This window comes from Mus caroli, chromosome 3 (genome assembly GCF_900094665.2).
Source record: "Mus caroli chromosome 3, CAROLI_EIJ_v1.1, whole genome shotgun sequence".
Classification (NCBI taxonomy): domain Eukaryota; kingdom Metazoa; phylum Chordata; class Mammalia; order Rodentia; family Muridae; genus Mus; species Mus caroli.
Genome location: NC_034572.1, coordinates 123,383,904 through 123,400,944, shown reverse-complemented (window position 1 = coordinate 123,400,944; position 17,041 = coordinate 123,383,904). Strand labels below are relative to the sequence as shown.

Sequence of the window (17,041 nt, the reverse complement as noted above, 5' to 3'; positions counted from 1 at the left end):
CCATTCTCCTGCAGATGGTGTCCATGTATCAGACTGGCATCCATTCTCCTGCAGATGGTGTCCATGTATCAGACTGGCATCCATTCTCCTGCAGAAGGTGTCTATGTATCAGACTGGTATCCGACTTGTTATGGACTGAAGATGGCTTCCAACATCTGATCCACCTACCTTCACATCTTAAATGCCGAGCTTACAGGCACTCATATAAAACACCATTTTATTTGGTGCTAGAGATAGGATCCAGGCTTTGTCCATACCAGGCAGGCACTCCTCCAACTGAGCTGCAACCCCAGGCTTCAGTTCATCCTTAAGTAGGGGTTTTGATACCCCAGACCCAGAATTAAACATAGCTTTGACCAGAGACAATTGCCTTCATTAGAAAGGAACGCTCTTGGGCACATTTATGCACACTGAGGCGATCTGGAGAGACTCAGGACAGGTTCTCACTGGAGCAGTAGCTCTGACACACCAGGAGTGGGCTGAGGAGTCTTATGGCGACAGCATAGGGCTCACTTAACTTGGTTTGGGGGAGATGATCAGTCCGGGGCATCACTGGTAACTCTATTGGACATAAATCTGAATTAAAGTCACTTTTTCTGGTAAAGATGCAAAAAGTAAAAGGAACGATATTTGTATAAATAAACTACTGAAAATCTTAGCATAAGCCAAGATACCAAGCTCTTTGTAACACCGGTTATCTTTTTAAGCTATAGGAACGTTTTAAGGTTCCAACTATGGGGAAGGTACCTGATACGGGGTTTCCTTGCAAATTTAGACATGGGCGCCTATTGAAATTGTCCTGGTGGTTTGATTTTCACTTCCCTTAGCAAGTGTGTTACTCGGTTGAGGCCATATTCAAAGGCTGGGTGGATTGATCCCCTGCAAGACACTTGAAGGTTAAGTAACTTCAGATCTCGGGCTAATCCGGCTAAGCTGCTGATGCTAACTGCCGTTGGCCAGTGGCAGGCATTCGCAGTAGCTTCCCCATGCTCTTGTTTTGGCCCTCACCTTTTGTTCAGAGAGCCACTCTGGAGCTATGTGGCTCTTGGCCTGCCTGTGCCTTGTGCTTAGTTTCCTGGGAGGAGTGAATGGAACCTGCCCCTCTCAGTGCTCCTGTGAGTATCACGGCAGACACGACGGCTCAGGATCAAGGTAGGTATGCCTCTCTCCTTCCTACTAAGTATTCCGATTGTCCTGGCTTTTTAAATAAAGGACCCAGACGGATCAGCCTAATTTTATGAGAACAAATTATTTGTTAAAAGTGAGAGGCAGTTTAACCTCGTGAGACTTGGTTCAGTTTTATGGGCTGGTTGTCCACCGTCTTACTATTTTTATCATGGGCAACACTTACCTCTCAGAAGCCTCACACAGGTTTCTGAATTCCAAAAGCACTTTCTGTCCTACAAAAATGTTTGTTATACCTATGTACACACAATACCCTTCTCGGGAGAGCAGACCGTGTTCCATGTGGGGGCGGGGCAGGAGGGAGGCTTCTTACAGAAAGCACAGAGAGTGAGGCTGGGAAGGAGCTGCGGGGTGTGTTGATCTTGTCTGCTCTAGAGCTTCCCGTTGCATCCGAGGATTACTAACAACTTGGTAGTAGGAGGACAAGAGTGAAGTCGCTGAGGTTAACTTATGAAAGTAAAGATGTCTGGAAAGTACGACCTGTCGCAGATATTGTAGGCCCTCACAGAAGTTGTTAAGTCTCAATGTTGCTTTAATATAGTAAAATTTATAATTTGTTAATGATACACACGAATCCTTTTACACCTAGGCAAATACAAAACAGAGCTCTTCTTAGCCAGATATGATAGACTGTTTCTTTTGAGAGTATTTTTGAGAGTATTTACTAATAAAATAAAATAAAATAAAATAAATGCATTCTTGTGACTTTGCTAGTTGAAATAAACAACGAATCTCTGAAACAAAGTTTAATATAAGAATGACACAACTTTAATCAAATAATAACTAGGGTTGAGATATTGCTCAATGGAACAGCACACACCGGACAGGTCTAAAGACATGCATCTGATATCCAGCACAGAGATGATGATGAAGATGGTGATAATGTTGGTTATGGTGATGGTGGTGGTGATGATATTGATGTCGATAATAATACGATTACATTTTATTTGTGAATATTTTTACTTAGCTAACTCTGGTACCCTTTTTGAGACATTCCCTGAGAAGTAAGATGCAATGAAAACAACACGGGTTAGCACCTGTTATCCCAAAGATTTACAGCACTCGATGACCAGGCCAAGTGATCTCTAAAAACATGGCTAGAATATTTTCTTCTCCAGGGTGGCCCCATTATGCTGGGTTCTACCCAAACCACAGGGCAAAGGTCATCTCCAAGGACTCTAGTTCAATACCTGTCATGTGTAAGTGAGGTAACAAAACCGCACAGGGACTGGGTAGTCACCCTGGGTCTCAGCACCCCTGATTCAGTCACTGGGCCAATCCAGGTGAGGCTCCAGCTTCTTCCTGTGACAGCGCTTTGAAATGCTTACCTGAGGAGTGGTCGCTGCCATCATTCTGGTGTGGAGCGACACGGAGGTTTGTGGTAAATGTGCCTCAGAGACAGTCCGAGGTTCCCCAGGGTCTTCTAAAGCCACAGGAAGGATGTGCCATTGGCAGGGCCCTGTGGCTCCACCCTACTTGCCCCTGTGGGCATTGCGGGCTAGCTGTGTGAAATTCACAGGCTCTCTGGGAAGTGTCTACCTGACGGTCATTTTATTGTTATGCATCATAATTTGAACATTGTTTTCTTTTCAAAACTGCTTATTCACATTGAGCAGTTCAGATGGGTGTAGGGGATAAATAGGTAGTTTCGAAACTGGGAGGAATGTGAGATTTGAGAATCCTCATATTTAAACCCTCGGGACGGGTTCTTTTCCTACTTTATTTTATTCGTGCTAACAAACAAGTCCAGAGAATGACTTGTTTAAGGACTGCCAAAAGGAGTATGTTTGGTTTCCGGTCTAGTCCTTCGGCAGAAAGAAATGCATAGACACCTGCCGTTTCCTTCATAAGTGCTTCTCTCATAAAAGGATCCGTTTATTATTTTATTTTATCAATAGGCTCTCATGTACCTGGGATAGCTTGGAATTCCCTATGCCTCAGGATACCTTGACTGGTTGATCCTCCTGCCTCTGACTCCTGACTGATGTGACCACAGGTGTGCACCCTGCCTGGTTTATGCTATGCTGACAAAGGGATTGGAGCACGCCAGGCAAGCACTTTATAATGGAGGTACACCCCGAGCCCCAGTTTATGGTTTTGAGTGGATTCTTTTAACATCAGTCAGTTTTTAAAGAGATTCACTTTGGCGTTGGAGAGGAGTGGGCTGGAAAGGTCGTTCTGTAGCATCCCACAGGCTGGTTGTCAGGGAGATAGCATCTATCATTGGTGGGCACAGATGATTTCAGATGTTTAAGCAGTTGTTGGTAACAGCAGCAAACACTGACAGGAAGACATAGGATTTTACTTCCATTTAAGTCAATTGTAAGATGAAAACATGACAATAGGACCATGAGTCGGGTGAAGTGGCAGTCCCTGGCCACAGAGAAGGCGGAAGAGCTCAGCTTTCCTTATTCTGTTACCCACTATCTGCCTCTTTGATGACTAATAAAGAAATGGGTGTGACCAGAGTTTCTAAAGCCTAGCATGAAAAACCTCTATAAATATCCATTGACACCATGAAGTTGCTCATATTTCATCTATTTTAACTATGAAAATGGCCATTTTGTACTGTTCAGTCAAATGGTTGCCATATTATGGTAATGGTGAGGAAGGAGAAGATGATGGTGGCGGTGGTGATGGTGATGATGGTGGTGGTAGTGATGACATAACATTAACACTACCGATAAACAGGTTTTCCAGGCTAAACAGATATTATGTAAAAGCCAATAGGGAACGAAAGACATGCCCAGGCTGGCAAGATGGCTCAGCGGGTAAGAGCACTGACTTCTCTTCTGAACTTCCTGAGTTCAAATCCCAGCAACCACCTGGTGGCTCACAACCACCCATAATGAGATCTGACGCCCTCTTCTGGTGTGTCTGAAGACAGCTACAGTGTACTTATATATAATAATAAATAAATCTTTGGGCCAGAGCGAGCAGGGTTGACAGGAGTGAGCAGAGGTCCTAAATTCAATTCTCAACAACCACATGAAGGCTCACAACCATCTGAACAGCTACAGTGTACTCATATACAATACATCAAATAAATAAATAAATCCTGAAAAAAAAAAAGAGAAATCTTAAAAAAAGAAAGACATGCATGTTTCATGTGAGGCTTTCTTTAAACTGAGTCTCAGAGAATAGATCTTCTTGTGTTGCTCTTATGATGACAGGTTAGTGTTGTGTAATGACCTGGATATGAACGAAGTCCCGGCAAACTTCCCCGTGGACACCGCGAAGCTTCGCATAGAGAAGACTGTGGTACGCAGGCTCCCTGCCGAGGCCTTCTACTACCTGGTGGAGCTGCAGTACCTCTGGCTGGCGTACAACTCAGTGGCCAGCATAGAAACCAGTAGCTTCTATAACCTGAGGCAGCTGCACGAGTTGCGTTTGGATGGGAATTCTCTGACCGCTTTCCCTTGGGTGTCTCTGCTGGACATGCCCTACCTGAGGACGCTGGACTTACACAACAACAGAATAGCCAGTGTGCCAAACGAGGCGGTCAGATATCTGAGGAACCTCACCTGCTTGGATTTGTCGAGCAACAGACTGACCACACTGCCACCAGACTTCCTAGACAGCTGGTCTCATTTAGCCGTGACGCCTTCTAGAAGCCCAGACTTTCCACGGAGAAGAATTATTCTTGGTAAGTTTGAAAGCTTCTGGATATCTTATGTATAGGTACCTTGTTATGCATAGTTTTAAGGGTGTGTGTGTGTGTGTGTAACACTGGGGATCTAACCTGAGGTCTTACACCTGCTAAATATGTAAGTATATGTCACTGAGCTACCCTCTAAATTCAGTTATTTTACACCTACTAAGCTGTGTTTCCTATAATATATAATGGGCATGTGAGCGCACGTATGTGCATGTGAGTGCACATATGTACATGTGAGTGCACTATGTGCAAGTGAGTGCACATATGTGCATGTGAGCATGTAGAAAGCACGTGGAGAAAGCTGCTCTTGATCTGAGAGAGTTTGCCGGCCTGCTTCATTCACATGATCACACCAAAGTACACACAGCTACTCTCTACTGCTCTGTCCTGTTTTCAACCTTTTACTTGGTCCTTCAGTAGTGGAGGACAGGGTACCATGACTTTTATTAAATCTCTCTATAGAGTGAGTTCCAGGACAACCAGGGCTACATGTAAAAACCCTGTCTTGGAAAAAAAAAAGTTGGAGAATCTAGGTATGCCCATTCTTCCAGTTTTGGGTGATAGTTTTGGTAAAGACCATTTTATAATATATTACAGATAAAGACAGAAGGCACCATTCGCTCCGATTCACTCACCACACCGTGGGGAAGTTAGGGCTGGGGTAGTCGTCTAGGTCCCAAGAACCATACCCGCTCCCATTTCTCTGTGAAGTGGTGTGGAATGTTGGCTCACTTGGATTGTGTCTTTAACTAAAAGAGAAGTAGTAGGGACAAACTTTGGGTTGCTCTCTCTGATCTAGGTGAGTAAGAACACCAACTTAGAACATCTTAATGTATGGATAAATCCCCAAACTAGAGTCATGGACTTCAAGCTTAAAATCATAATATTGGTAGATTTACAGAGCTTAACACAGGCATGTATGTCAGGACATCTACTGTTTAACCTCAGAGGAAAAACCGAATTGTTGGAGAGAGTACTAGGTGTTTTTTCAGTGTTTCTTTTAATTGGTACCCAAATTTGCTCACTTGTAAACATAGTGGAATTTGCCCAAAGGGCAGTTTCAGCCCGAATGTTTTCACAGAATTGCCCAAAGGCATTAATTTAGTTCAACAACCATTTCCCAAAATCTATGGATATACCCTGACTTCTTGCCAGGTCACAACAGCCTGGGGCGATGGTCTGTAATTATCACCCCCTCTTTTATAGCTGGGAAGGAGGCAGCTATTTCCAATTTTTATTAGGTATTTTCTTCATTTACATTTCAAATGCTATCCCAAAAGTCCCCTATACCCTCCCTATACATTTTGTTTTAATGGAGGGGCTGACACATAGTTTGTACGTTGTGAAATGCAACATCTGAAGTATACAATTCGGTAAATTCTTACCAAAGCATGCCCTTGAAAATGATACCGTCATCAAGATGGAGGATATTCATTCCATCACTTGAAATGGCTATGCTTTTGATCTCCTGTGCCAGTGACACAAGATGGTGTCTCACATTGTGGCGCTGCTACGTTGATTTCCATCTCCTGCCCTAGCATGCTACAGGAATGGCAAGTCCTGAGACACACGTGCTGGCGCCTGGCTTCTGTCCGTCAGCAGCATGTTCTGAGGCTGACATTTGTGTCACCTGTCAGCGGTGCCGTATTGCAGAACGTCACTGTATGAACCAGCTGTTCAGCCTCTTTCTCGTTGGGCACCTTCACTCTTCCCAGTTCGGGGCTTTTATGACTTTAAATGTGCTCATACAGTGTTAAATACTCCCACATAACGGTTTTATCCATTTCTCTGTACTGTATGGTGTATGTGGTGCATATTTTTATTTCTCTTGCATAAGTTCCTAAGGTCAACACTGCATGCAGTGTTAAAGAATGGCTGGGTGTGTAAGTCTTAAAGAAACTGCTCATTTTCCAAAGTGGATACGTAGCATTACGCCTTGCCTTGGCCCTGTGTGACAGCCTGGTTGTTCTGTGTCATCCTGAATACTTCATAATGTTGAGCCTTCGTTTCGGCCCTTCTGGGGAGTCAGCAGACCAATCAAGTAGCCGAACCATTTTGCTTTGCCTCAGTGACTAATGATGTCAGCCAGGTTGCTGTTTTTTCTCCCCAGTCATGAACTCTCTGTCCAGGTATTTTGCCTGTTCTGAAGGGTCATTTTCCATTGGTCTTTACTCCTGGATATATCTCTTTAATCAATTCTGTGAATTATAAACACTTTGATTCTGGCTGACCCATTCACTTCTACGTAGTGTATTTGGCAAGAAATATTTAAAAATTGATGGCAGGTGACTTACTATTTTACTCTTAGAGCTTCCTGGGATCCATTTAAAAAAATATCTCCGCACCACAAGATTACAGAGAGACTGCTTCTTTCTAGGCCGAGTCTTTTAAATTCAGCTTTCAGCATTATGTCCTCATCTTCCCTGCTTATAACTATGACTCACCTCAGAAGAGGCTCCACATAAGCGCAAGGCAGGGGCATCATTTGTTGAAGAGGCTTCCCTTTCCCATCGCTCACCGCAGTCTCCACAAAGCTAAGCGAGGGCTCGCCCTTGCTTTGAAGGGTTACGGTTTGCAAAATAAACTTTGTACAAGGATCTGTTTCTGACTTTCCAAACGCACACAGAAATAGCCAATTTAATCCAACGATTCTGACGCATGAGCAATACTGAGTTTCTCTCTGAGACGGGGTAAAGCAGCACTCAGTGGCCCCATTCAAGAACAGTCATGAAGAAATGAATGTAAATCACTCTGACTGTGGCTTGTGTATTTCCTCCAAAGAATGCAAGTAATAGTTTAACCTTACTTAGCAACGTTTTTGTACCTTTGTCCCCATGAGGAAAAACACCAGGTGGACCAATGGACTTGGTTGGTTCTCATATAACTATTTTTAATTCCCATCTTAAATTCTGCACCTTTGACCTTATAGACACTTCAAGATTGGAACAAATAGGCTTCGTGTTTTTGAGGAATTAAAAAAAATCTTTCCTCTTGGTTTATGTAACTTTTATAAATAACCAGGAGGACTGATTTTTAATTTTTTCATAGCTGACACATTTTAATAATTGTTTTAAAGTACGAATGGAACTGTTAATGTTCTAATTCTTGAATGTTTCCCTGTATAGATGCTTGTACTTCAGACAGCTGTTGCTACTTTCGAAGTTTTATTTACAGATAATAACACTTAGAGCCACCACCCAATGGTGTGGATGCTTTTAGGTAACAAAGATGAACTCTGTCCTAGAAGGCTTACTAGATTAGGAGGCTAAAGAAAAGTAGGGTTAGTCAGGACTCTAAGAGACTTAAGAAATCAAAGAGGTAATCACTTTGTGCTTTAGCCTCCTCTGGTATGGGCCAAGGCAAGGAGTCATGCTATGTACCCACTTTGGAAAATGAGCAGTTTCTTTAAAACTTACACACTCAGTCATTCTTTAACACAGCAGTGTTGACTTTAGGAACTTACGCAAGAGAAATAAAAACCATTATCTTCCCAAGGTGGCAAAGAGCTGAGTGTGGCAAAGAACTGAGCATGATGTGAGTCACAACAACGTAGCCTGCTGGATGCTTTAAGATCCGGACACTTGAGTTCAAATCCTGCCTGCCCAGTTGTGTATCCTGGCTCCCGGGTGCTGGGATTAAAGGAGTGTGCTACCACGTCCGGTTTAGACTTCCTTTCTTGAGAAGAAGGACCGCTCTGCTGTTACTCACCTCACGCTGCTGTGAGAACCTGAGGCTGCTTAGTGTTCTTATCCAGCAGTTTCCTGTGCTCCACTTTCCAGATGTCTGCGAGCACAGGTGAAGCTATGCTCCTGTCTATTCTGCACTATGTTGGTGAAGATTTTTGTTAAAGAAAAATCTTAGTATGTTAGAGATAAGACTCCTCCCGGATCAAAAGTTGGGTGTGTTCACCGCCAGTATAACAAAGATAACTATTTCCTCCATGGCTGTGACTTTCATTCCTACTCTGGTCAAAGAGCCATACAACTGAGGCAGGCTGGCTTGGCCAGGACTGAGGTTTCTCAAGGCTTGGTTCCCAGTGTGGAAAAATAGTAAAACCCTGGACAAACTCATCTGGAATTGGCGTAAAATTCTGGTGCTTTTGTAGTTCTTAACAAATGCAGTATTTGTCACATGGGAAAGTGTTAGTGAAAAGAAAATCCAGCGTTACCAATCAAGGAATTGTCCAAGGAAAATATTCTGCACATATTAACTATTATAGAAAATGCTGACTTTGATCTGTTGGGCACGGCTTGAACATAGGATACTTCAAAACCTACCTCCACAGTGACACATTTCTTCCAAGATGGCCACACCCACTCCAATAAGGCCACACCTACTAATAGTGCCACTTCCTATAGGTCAGGTGTTCAAACACATGAGTCTATGGAGCTGTTTCAATTCAAGCTACCTCCCCTCCCCTCCCTTTCTCCCTCACGTCTTCCCTTCCATCATTCCTCATACTGGGAACTGAACTTGGGGTGGCAAGCATGGTCAGCAAGCTAGACAAGGCTTCCGTTACCAGAGCTACATCTAAGTTCTTTGGTTTCTTAATGTTAGCCATTCTGACTGCAGTGAGATGGAATATCAATTTCAATCTGCATTTCTATCATGTCTAAGGCTATTACATATTTTTGTATGTTTATTGACCATTTATACTTCTTTGAAAAGTGTCTGTTCAGATCATTTGCTGGTTTATTTATCAGATTATCTGTGCTCGTGCTGTTTAATTCTTTGAGTTCTTCATGAGTTCTGGTTTTTAATCCCATGTTGGGTAAGTGGCTGGGTAGAATTTTCCCTCATTCCGCCAGCTGGTTGTCTTTTGTTGCTAGTTGCTTCCTGTGCTGTGCAGAGCCTTTTAATTTGATGCAATCCATTTGCCAATTCTTGCTATTACATTTTGAGGTGTTGGAATTTGATTCAGAAATTCATTGTTTATGCCTGTATATTGACATATTTCCTCTGGTAGCTTCATAGTTTCAGGTCTTATATGAAAGGTGTTGGGTCTGGTTTGGCATGGTATTTGTACAGGCTAATGCAGAAGGATCATTTCAGAGCAGTGGTTCTCAACCTTCCTAATTCTGTGACCCTTTAATGCAGTTTTTCATGAACCAATATTTATTAAAACTAATTCATTAATTAGAGACAGGGCCTCACTGTTTAGCCCTGGCTGGCCTAGAACTTGCTATATAGACCAGGTAGTATTGAACTCACAGTGAGAGCTGTCTTCCTTTACCTCCTGAGTACTGGGATTAAAAGTGTGCACCGCCACACCTGGCCCAAGGTGTTTCTATGAATAGGCACCTTTCCGACCTTAACTGATAGATTAAAAATGCTACAGATCAGGTACTCTACCATACTATTCTGCTTTGGACGGATGGTAACTGATTATTGTGCTAATTTGCAGATCAATCTTAAATTTCCTCCAATCTGTGATTATTATTGTTATTTTATAGACTGACAAAATGTTATTTCTGGAGTGAGGGAGCTCTGGAGATTTCTCAGTTTTCTCCTCAGAGAGAAGATGAGGAAGCAGGGGCTCAGAAGGCTGTTCCATTAGGCTTCCCAGTCCTGTTTAGAACCCACACATGGTAGGGCTGGTGAAGGTGCCATTTCCTCCCCATCTCAATTCATCTCCCACCCCATATTTAAACCTGCCCTTAGTATGTCAAATCAGCTGGTATTTACAACTGTGAATAAATATCCAGCCATCTAGGAATGAAGTGAGGTTGAAACTCGATTGTATTCGTGGGCTGTTAGGGACATGCTGAGTTTAACCTCTACCAATAGCAAGAAAGTGTGGATTAGAGAAGAGAGAATCTGTGTATACCAATGACATTTCTGTGTTTATTGCTTATTCATAATTTGAAACTTTGACTATATCAATAATGGGTTTATTATGTTTAGGAACGATGGTTAAAGTTTACAGATATTTTTATCACAAATCATCCTTTGTCAGGTAGCTTACAAGGATTAGTAAATTAACATTTTTGTAAATCTGTGGCAGAGTATCTGCCCTTATGTACATTCTAGAAGAGGTTGTAGCATCTATCTAACGTTGTGGAGCTTTCTAGAATGGGAATTTCAGCCTAGATACTAGGTTTCATACCCAAACTTAGTTATTCAATAGAAGAAAGAAAGAAAAACGAAAACAGTAAACCAAGAAGTCTGCAGCCAGGTGAAGGAACCAATATTCAAAAGAAAAGAGTACAAATTAGCAATAATTAGAGAACTACTCATAGATTCACAGGATTTAATGTAAGAGGAAAGGATTCCAGGTTACTCATAGGAGAAAAACAAACTTCTCAAATAGGAGATTAAAAAGTAACCAGTCCTGGCAGGAAAATGAGCCCCGTGACCTGCCGTTACAGTACCGGCAGGCAGAAGAGAGAATATATACCCTGCAAATGGACAGCTCTGTGTCCAGCACTGTTAGAATTCCTTAAACCACAGTTCTCCATTTTCTTCTCAGCTCAGATCCCAGGCTGTCAGCAAAAGCTGTAACTACAAATCTCCAAGGCCAGCCCTTGTCTCAAGCTTGCGGAGAAGCTGTTGGTTAGAGGGCAGCATCTCTAGAGAGACACTTGCCCTACTGCATATTCTAAAGAACCACCTTTGGTTCCTCCAAGACTTTCAAAGCCTCACTATGGGTTGTTTTGCTGCGAATGCCTTTCTTCGACTGGTAATTCTGAAGAGGCTGGGCATGAGCCCAGCATCTTTGGTTATTTCACACTGAATGGTTCTGCAGCTGCAGCCACCATTAGCTGCAAGCAGCTCTGTGCCCAGCATCCACTCTGTGGTTGGCATGGGTATTCCCTTAAGTAGAGAACAGTCTGCAACAGAAGCATGCGTTCTCCTCTTCACACTTAACCCGACAACAGTGCCACTAACACTCCTGCCATTCCACAGCAAGGATCTTCCTTTTCTCCCCTGGGAACTGTAAATCACTTTCCTTTAAGCTCTCAATGACAGGCTCCTGGAGGGTCAAATGATGTCAGCTCAGCCCCCGAAGCTGAGGTAGACACGGGGGTACTCGCAGGTGGAAACCTTCAGCCTGTACGTTGCTTGCTGTCGGTCCCTCTTGTGCTGAGATTCAGCATGTCACCTTGGTGGCCACCATATATGGCATCCATGCAAATCACTTTCTGGTCGTATCTCCTCCAATTGCTGACTCTGCTTTCACAAGCCTCATTTTATCTCAATTTGTCTTCCAGTTATATAAACCCATGACACATTCCAGGCTGTGCTAGGCAGTTCCTAGCACCCTGTGATGGGCTGGAAGGTATCTCTGAGTACTCCAGGACTGTGTGAATCTATCCTGTATTTATGGCATTCTGTGGTACCTGGGTTCAATGACTAGGAGGTGGGCAGTGAGTGGGATATAAGTGAATAAGTAAAAATACACATACACACACACATATATACATACATACATATATATACTCCAATACTAGCTATGTGATGTTGGTCAAGGTTTTAGCCCTTCTGTGCTTCAGCTTCTTCAGGATTGTTGGGATTAAATGAGAATAAAGGTTAGTATATGAAGCATTAATTAATTAATTAGCTCTACTCAAATTGCCCCACTGGCAGCAACCTGCATTCCTCACCACCCACCAAAGTACTCTGGATTCTCGAATGAAAGACACACACACAGTGTCTTAGACAGGGTTTCTATTCCTGCACAAACATCATGACCAAGAAGCAAGTTGGGGAGGAAAGGGTTTATTCGGCTTACACTTCCATACTGCTGTTCATCACCAAGGAAGTCAGGACTGGAACTCAAGCAGGTCAGGAAGCAGGAGCTGATGCCGAGGCCACGGGGGGGGGGGGGGGGGGGNGTTCTTTACTGGCTTGTTTCCCCTGGTTTGCTCAGCCTGCTCTCTTATAGAACACAAGACTACCAGCCCAGGGATAGTCCCACCCACAAGGGGCCCTTCCCCCTTGAGCATTAATTGAGAAAATGTCCCACAGTTGGATCTCATGGAGGCACTTCCCTAACTGAAACTCCTTTCTCTGTGATAACTCCAGCTTGTGTCAAGTTGACACATGAAACCAGCCAGTACACACACACATTTATACACACACATACACACACATTTATACATATGCACACATTTATACACACACACATACACACACATTTATACACACACATATGCACACATTTGTACACACACACACACACACACATGCGCTCGTGCAAACACAATGGCTGGCCTATTCTCAAATATCCACATAGCTAATATCCCCCCTCCAATACTCCTGAATCATTACTTACTAAAACCTATATTCCATCTTTGCTACCCAGACCCAAGCTGGGGAGAGGCCCCTGGGGCTATTCTTCCCCATCTCTTACATGGCTGATTCTCTGTCTTCCGCAGGTTCAAGCCTCCATCCTAATCCTCTTCTTCCCATTGTTCCCTTGCCCAGGAAATCTACAGTCCTGCCTCGGTCTCCCAGCCACTAGCCTCGGGCAGCCACTAGCCTCGGGCAACTTTACCGATTAGAACTAGCTGGGGGCAGGGACTCTCAGGTCTCGTCTCACACACAGATGTGTGAATTCCCGTGTAATTTGGGAACTAAATTAACACAAGAGAAGCAATCAACCAAATGTAGAACAAGTGTATAGTGTGGGGGAAGTACTAGGGCTGAGCATTGACAACTGGAAGGGGATATACTCTTTGAGATGGCTGGCTTTTGACATGCCGGTGACTGTATCTTTCCTCCCAGACCTTCATTTATGAGAGAGATCATGTGGCAATCTTCTGTCACAAGACAAGCTGTGCTGCAAACTTACTTCTCAGGTTGACCCTTACTGTCATCCCTTTTCTTTCTGTGCTTTAGGTTTGCAGGACAACCCTTGGTTCTGTGACTGTCACATTTCCAAGGTGATCGAGCTGTCGAAAGTCACCGACCACGCTCTTGTTCTTCTTGATCCTCTGATGATCTGCAGTGAACCCGAGCGCTTCCAAGGAATCTTGTTCCAGAAGGTAGAGTTGGAAAAGTGTCTGAAGCCATCGGTGATGATGTCGGCTACCAAAATCACATCTGCTCTGGGTAGTAATGTTCTGCTGAGATGTGATGCCAAGGGTCACCCCACCCCACAGCTGACATGGACCAGATCTGACGGCTCCACAGTTAACTATACAGGTATAGTTAGTATTCGGGCGTGAAACACGTTTACAAAAATCTGGCCTGCATCTCATGGTTTTTGTGCAAATTTAAATGGCTAGTTAATTTGTAATGACACCAAGATCATTGGATGCAAGGACATGGGTTGTTGTCATGTCTTTGTTTTGGGTGGTGGTAACGGAGCCAGGGCCTTCTTGTACATGCTAGGAAAGTGCTCTACCACCAAGTTACACCTTCAGCTACAAATTCAAAAGAAATTTTATTTCAATGCTTGGAATAAAACCCAGGGCTTTCTGTATTATATTCCTAGTTCTAAGGACGCAAGGGATTTCAACAGTGCATTTTTTTTTTCAAGACAGGGTTTCTCTGTATAGCCCTGGCTGTCCTGGAACTCACTTTGTAGACCAGGCTGGCCTTGAACTCAAAAATCCGCCTGCCTTTGCCTCCCAAGTGCTGGGATTAAAGGCGTGCGCCACCACGCCCAGCTCAACAGTGCATTTTATTGATTAGTATTTTCTTACTTTATATAAATACCTAGAAAATAATTAGATAATCAAGTCATTTTCTTTGCTCAGGTAAATATTTTGTGTGACGTAAACACATGAGTGCCACTGAGACTTTTGTCTTGTTCAGTTATCTTGGATACGCTCGCTTTAAAGTGTAAAACCTAAGACACATGTTCAAAGTCTTGCACACAACTTTTGAACCATTATTTAAATACTAATTACACTGAGAGCTTACCACAGGACAAAGATACTTTTAGATACTTTTTAGAAATTATTTAGTAATTATTTAGATATTTTCAAGCCTGAGAAGGTCAAGCCCAGGCTTCGGCCCAGTTAAGCAGAGATTGCCTCATAACCAGAAGGATATAGTTTTGGGACTCTTCAAAAATAAAATTAAAATTTAGTTTTAAAAATTAAACTTGATGGAATAAAGAAGTGAATGTCTACTATTCCTATAGATTGCTGGCAGGCAACCCACAGTTGAAGTTCCCAAAGTTTAAGTTCACATCTGGGCTGCTGGAACCCTGCTTTCTGTAATATTCTTCTTTAGGAAACTTCTGTCTTGGGTTCAGATAAGGAAAAAAAGTAATATTTAGCAAAGAAATAAGGCCACTTTCTACATATTTTATATGTTACTCTGTAAACGGGGGGGGGGGGCTTATAATTTTCTAATTTATCTGAGTTTAATATGGGATAAATGATTTAAAATAAAAGTTATAACTCCTCTATGCCAGAAAATGACATTCTGTTCCTTCTAAGTATGGCATTTAATTACAGCGAAAAAAAAATTTTTTGAGAGTTAAATAAAGTCTTACAATAAACATTTTATAGAGCCACAATCAAGACTGAGAGGCAGCTTTTAAGATTAGTTTTTCTTGTCCTCTTGTTTGACAAACGCAGAGGCACCGGTCTGTGTGTACCAGTCACCTTGTAGACCAGTTCATGCTGCTTGGAAGACAAAAGTTTACTGTGGCCCAGATCTCCTGGTTTCCACACCCGTCCCCCGGCCCCCTCAACACACACTTTCAAACGGTTCTTTTTTAAACAGGCAGACTTCGCAGTACTTGTCAGGTCCTAGACTTCATATGTACACATTTGTTTTCTTCTAGTAATTCAGGAGTCACCAGGAGAAGGCGTCAGATGGTCTATCATAAGCTTGACCGGCATCTCTCACAAGGATGCTGGGGATTACAGATGTAAAGCCAAAAATCTGGCAGGGATGTCGGAAGCTGTGGTTACTGTGACAGTTGTTGGTGGTGTTACGACCACCCTATCACCAGACAGTTCAGAAAGAAGCCCTGGAGAGCCCCCTGAGCAGCATCCCCAGCCGGGATTAGGAGGATCAACACCTCCATCTAAATCCTGGTTATCACCCGGGCTCACTTCTGCTTCTTCCTACCCCACCCCCTCAGCGGCTCTCTCTACATCTACGTTGTCCCCTCCTCCCTCCTCCTTGCCTCCCATCTTCTCAGCTGCTTTTGTGACCACCAGTGTACAAACCAGCATTTCAGGACGCACCGCCAGGACTAGCCACCAGCCACCCCTGCTCCACCCCGGAAGGAAAAGCAATGTGGAACTAGAGAAGAACGGAAGGAAGTTTCCTCCACTCAGCGCAAGTAAGAAAGAAGAGTTGGCATTGTTGGATCAGGCAGCACCAATGGAAACAAACGTCACTATCAAAGACCTCAGGGTGGCCCGCGAAACCGACGTGAGTGTGACTCTGAAGTGGAACAGCAGCAGCAGCAGCAGCAGCAGCAGCAGCAGCAGCAGCACACAAGAGTCCGCTGTGACTGTGCTGTATTCTAAGTACGGTGAGAAGGACCTGTTGTTAGTGAATGCAGACGACTATGGCAAGAACCAGGCAACCATAAATGGCCTAGAGCCCGGCAGTCAGTATGTGGCATGTGTCTGTCCAAAAGGAGTGGGTCCCCGGGAGGATCTGTGTATCACCTTTTCTACCAACAGTGTAGAGGGGCGTGGTTCCCAGTGGTCATTGCTCCTCGTGGTGACCAGTACTGCCTGTGTTATAGTCGTGCCCCTAATTTGTTTCTTATTATATAAAGTCTGCAAACTGCAATGCACATCGGACCCTTTCTGGGAAGAGGATTTGTCAAAAGAGACATATATCCAATTTGAGACCCTGTCACCCAGGTCACAGAGTATAGGGGAGCTCTGGACACGGAGGCACAGAGATGATGGCGAGAGGATGCTGCTATGCTCCCGGTCAAGTGTGGACTCCCAGATGAATCTTAAGAGCGATGACTGTAGGACGGAGTATTATGGCTGAGGCTTTGCAGGCGAGATGAACGTGAAGAAAGAAGCTCAGGAGCGAAGGCCACCGTAGAGCCTCTGTGACTTTTGGACAGACTTCCATGTGATCTGTGAGGATCACCAATGGGGTATTTTTTGACGTGTTTAAGATTTTCTAGTTGGGAAATGTCTCAACTAAAACAACAAGTGGTCCCAATTTGTATTACCCGCATGGCGTCTGTATAAAGAATTGTCCCGTGGTGTTTAAGAAGCTTGTCACACTTTTAGGGACATCCAGTTCCTAAAATAAATT

General features: G+C 43.6%; 1 protein-coding gene across 1 annotated transcript; it reads left to right on the top strand.

The window, feature by feature from the left end:
* The first annotated feature begins 1,036 nt into the window (after positions 1 to 1,036).
* Positions 1,037 to 16,765, top strand: Lrit3 (leucine rich repeat, Ig-like and transmembrane domains 3). Its single transcript, XM_021157204.1, has 4 exons — positions 1,037 to 1,152; positions 4,359 to 4,831; positions 13,685 to 13,990; positions 15,588 to 16,765. The coding sequence occupies exons 1-4, from the start codon at positions 1,037 to 1,039 to the stop codon at positions 16,763 to 16,765; spliced, it is 2,073 nt and encodes a 690-aa protein (XP_021012863.1).
* The last annotated feature ends 276 nt before the right edge of the window (positions 16,766 to 17,041 follow it).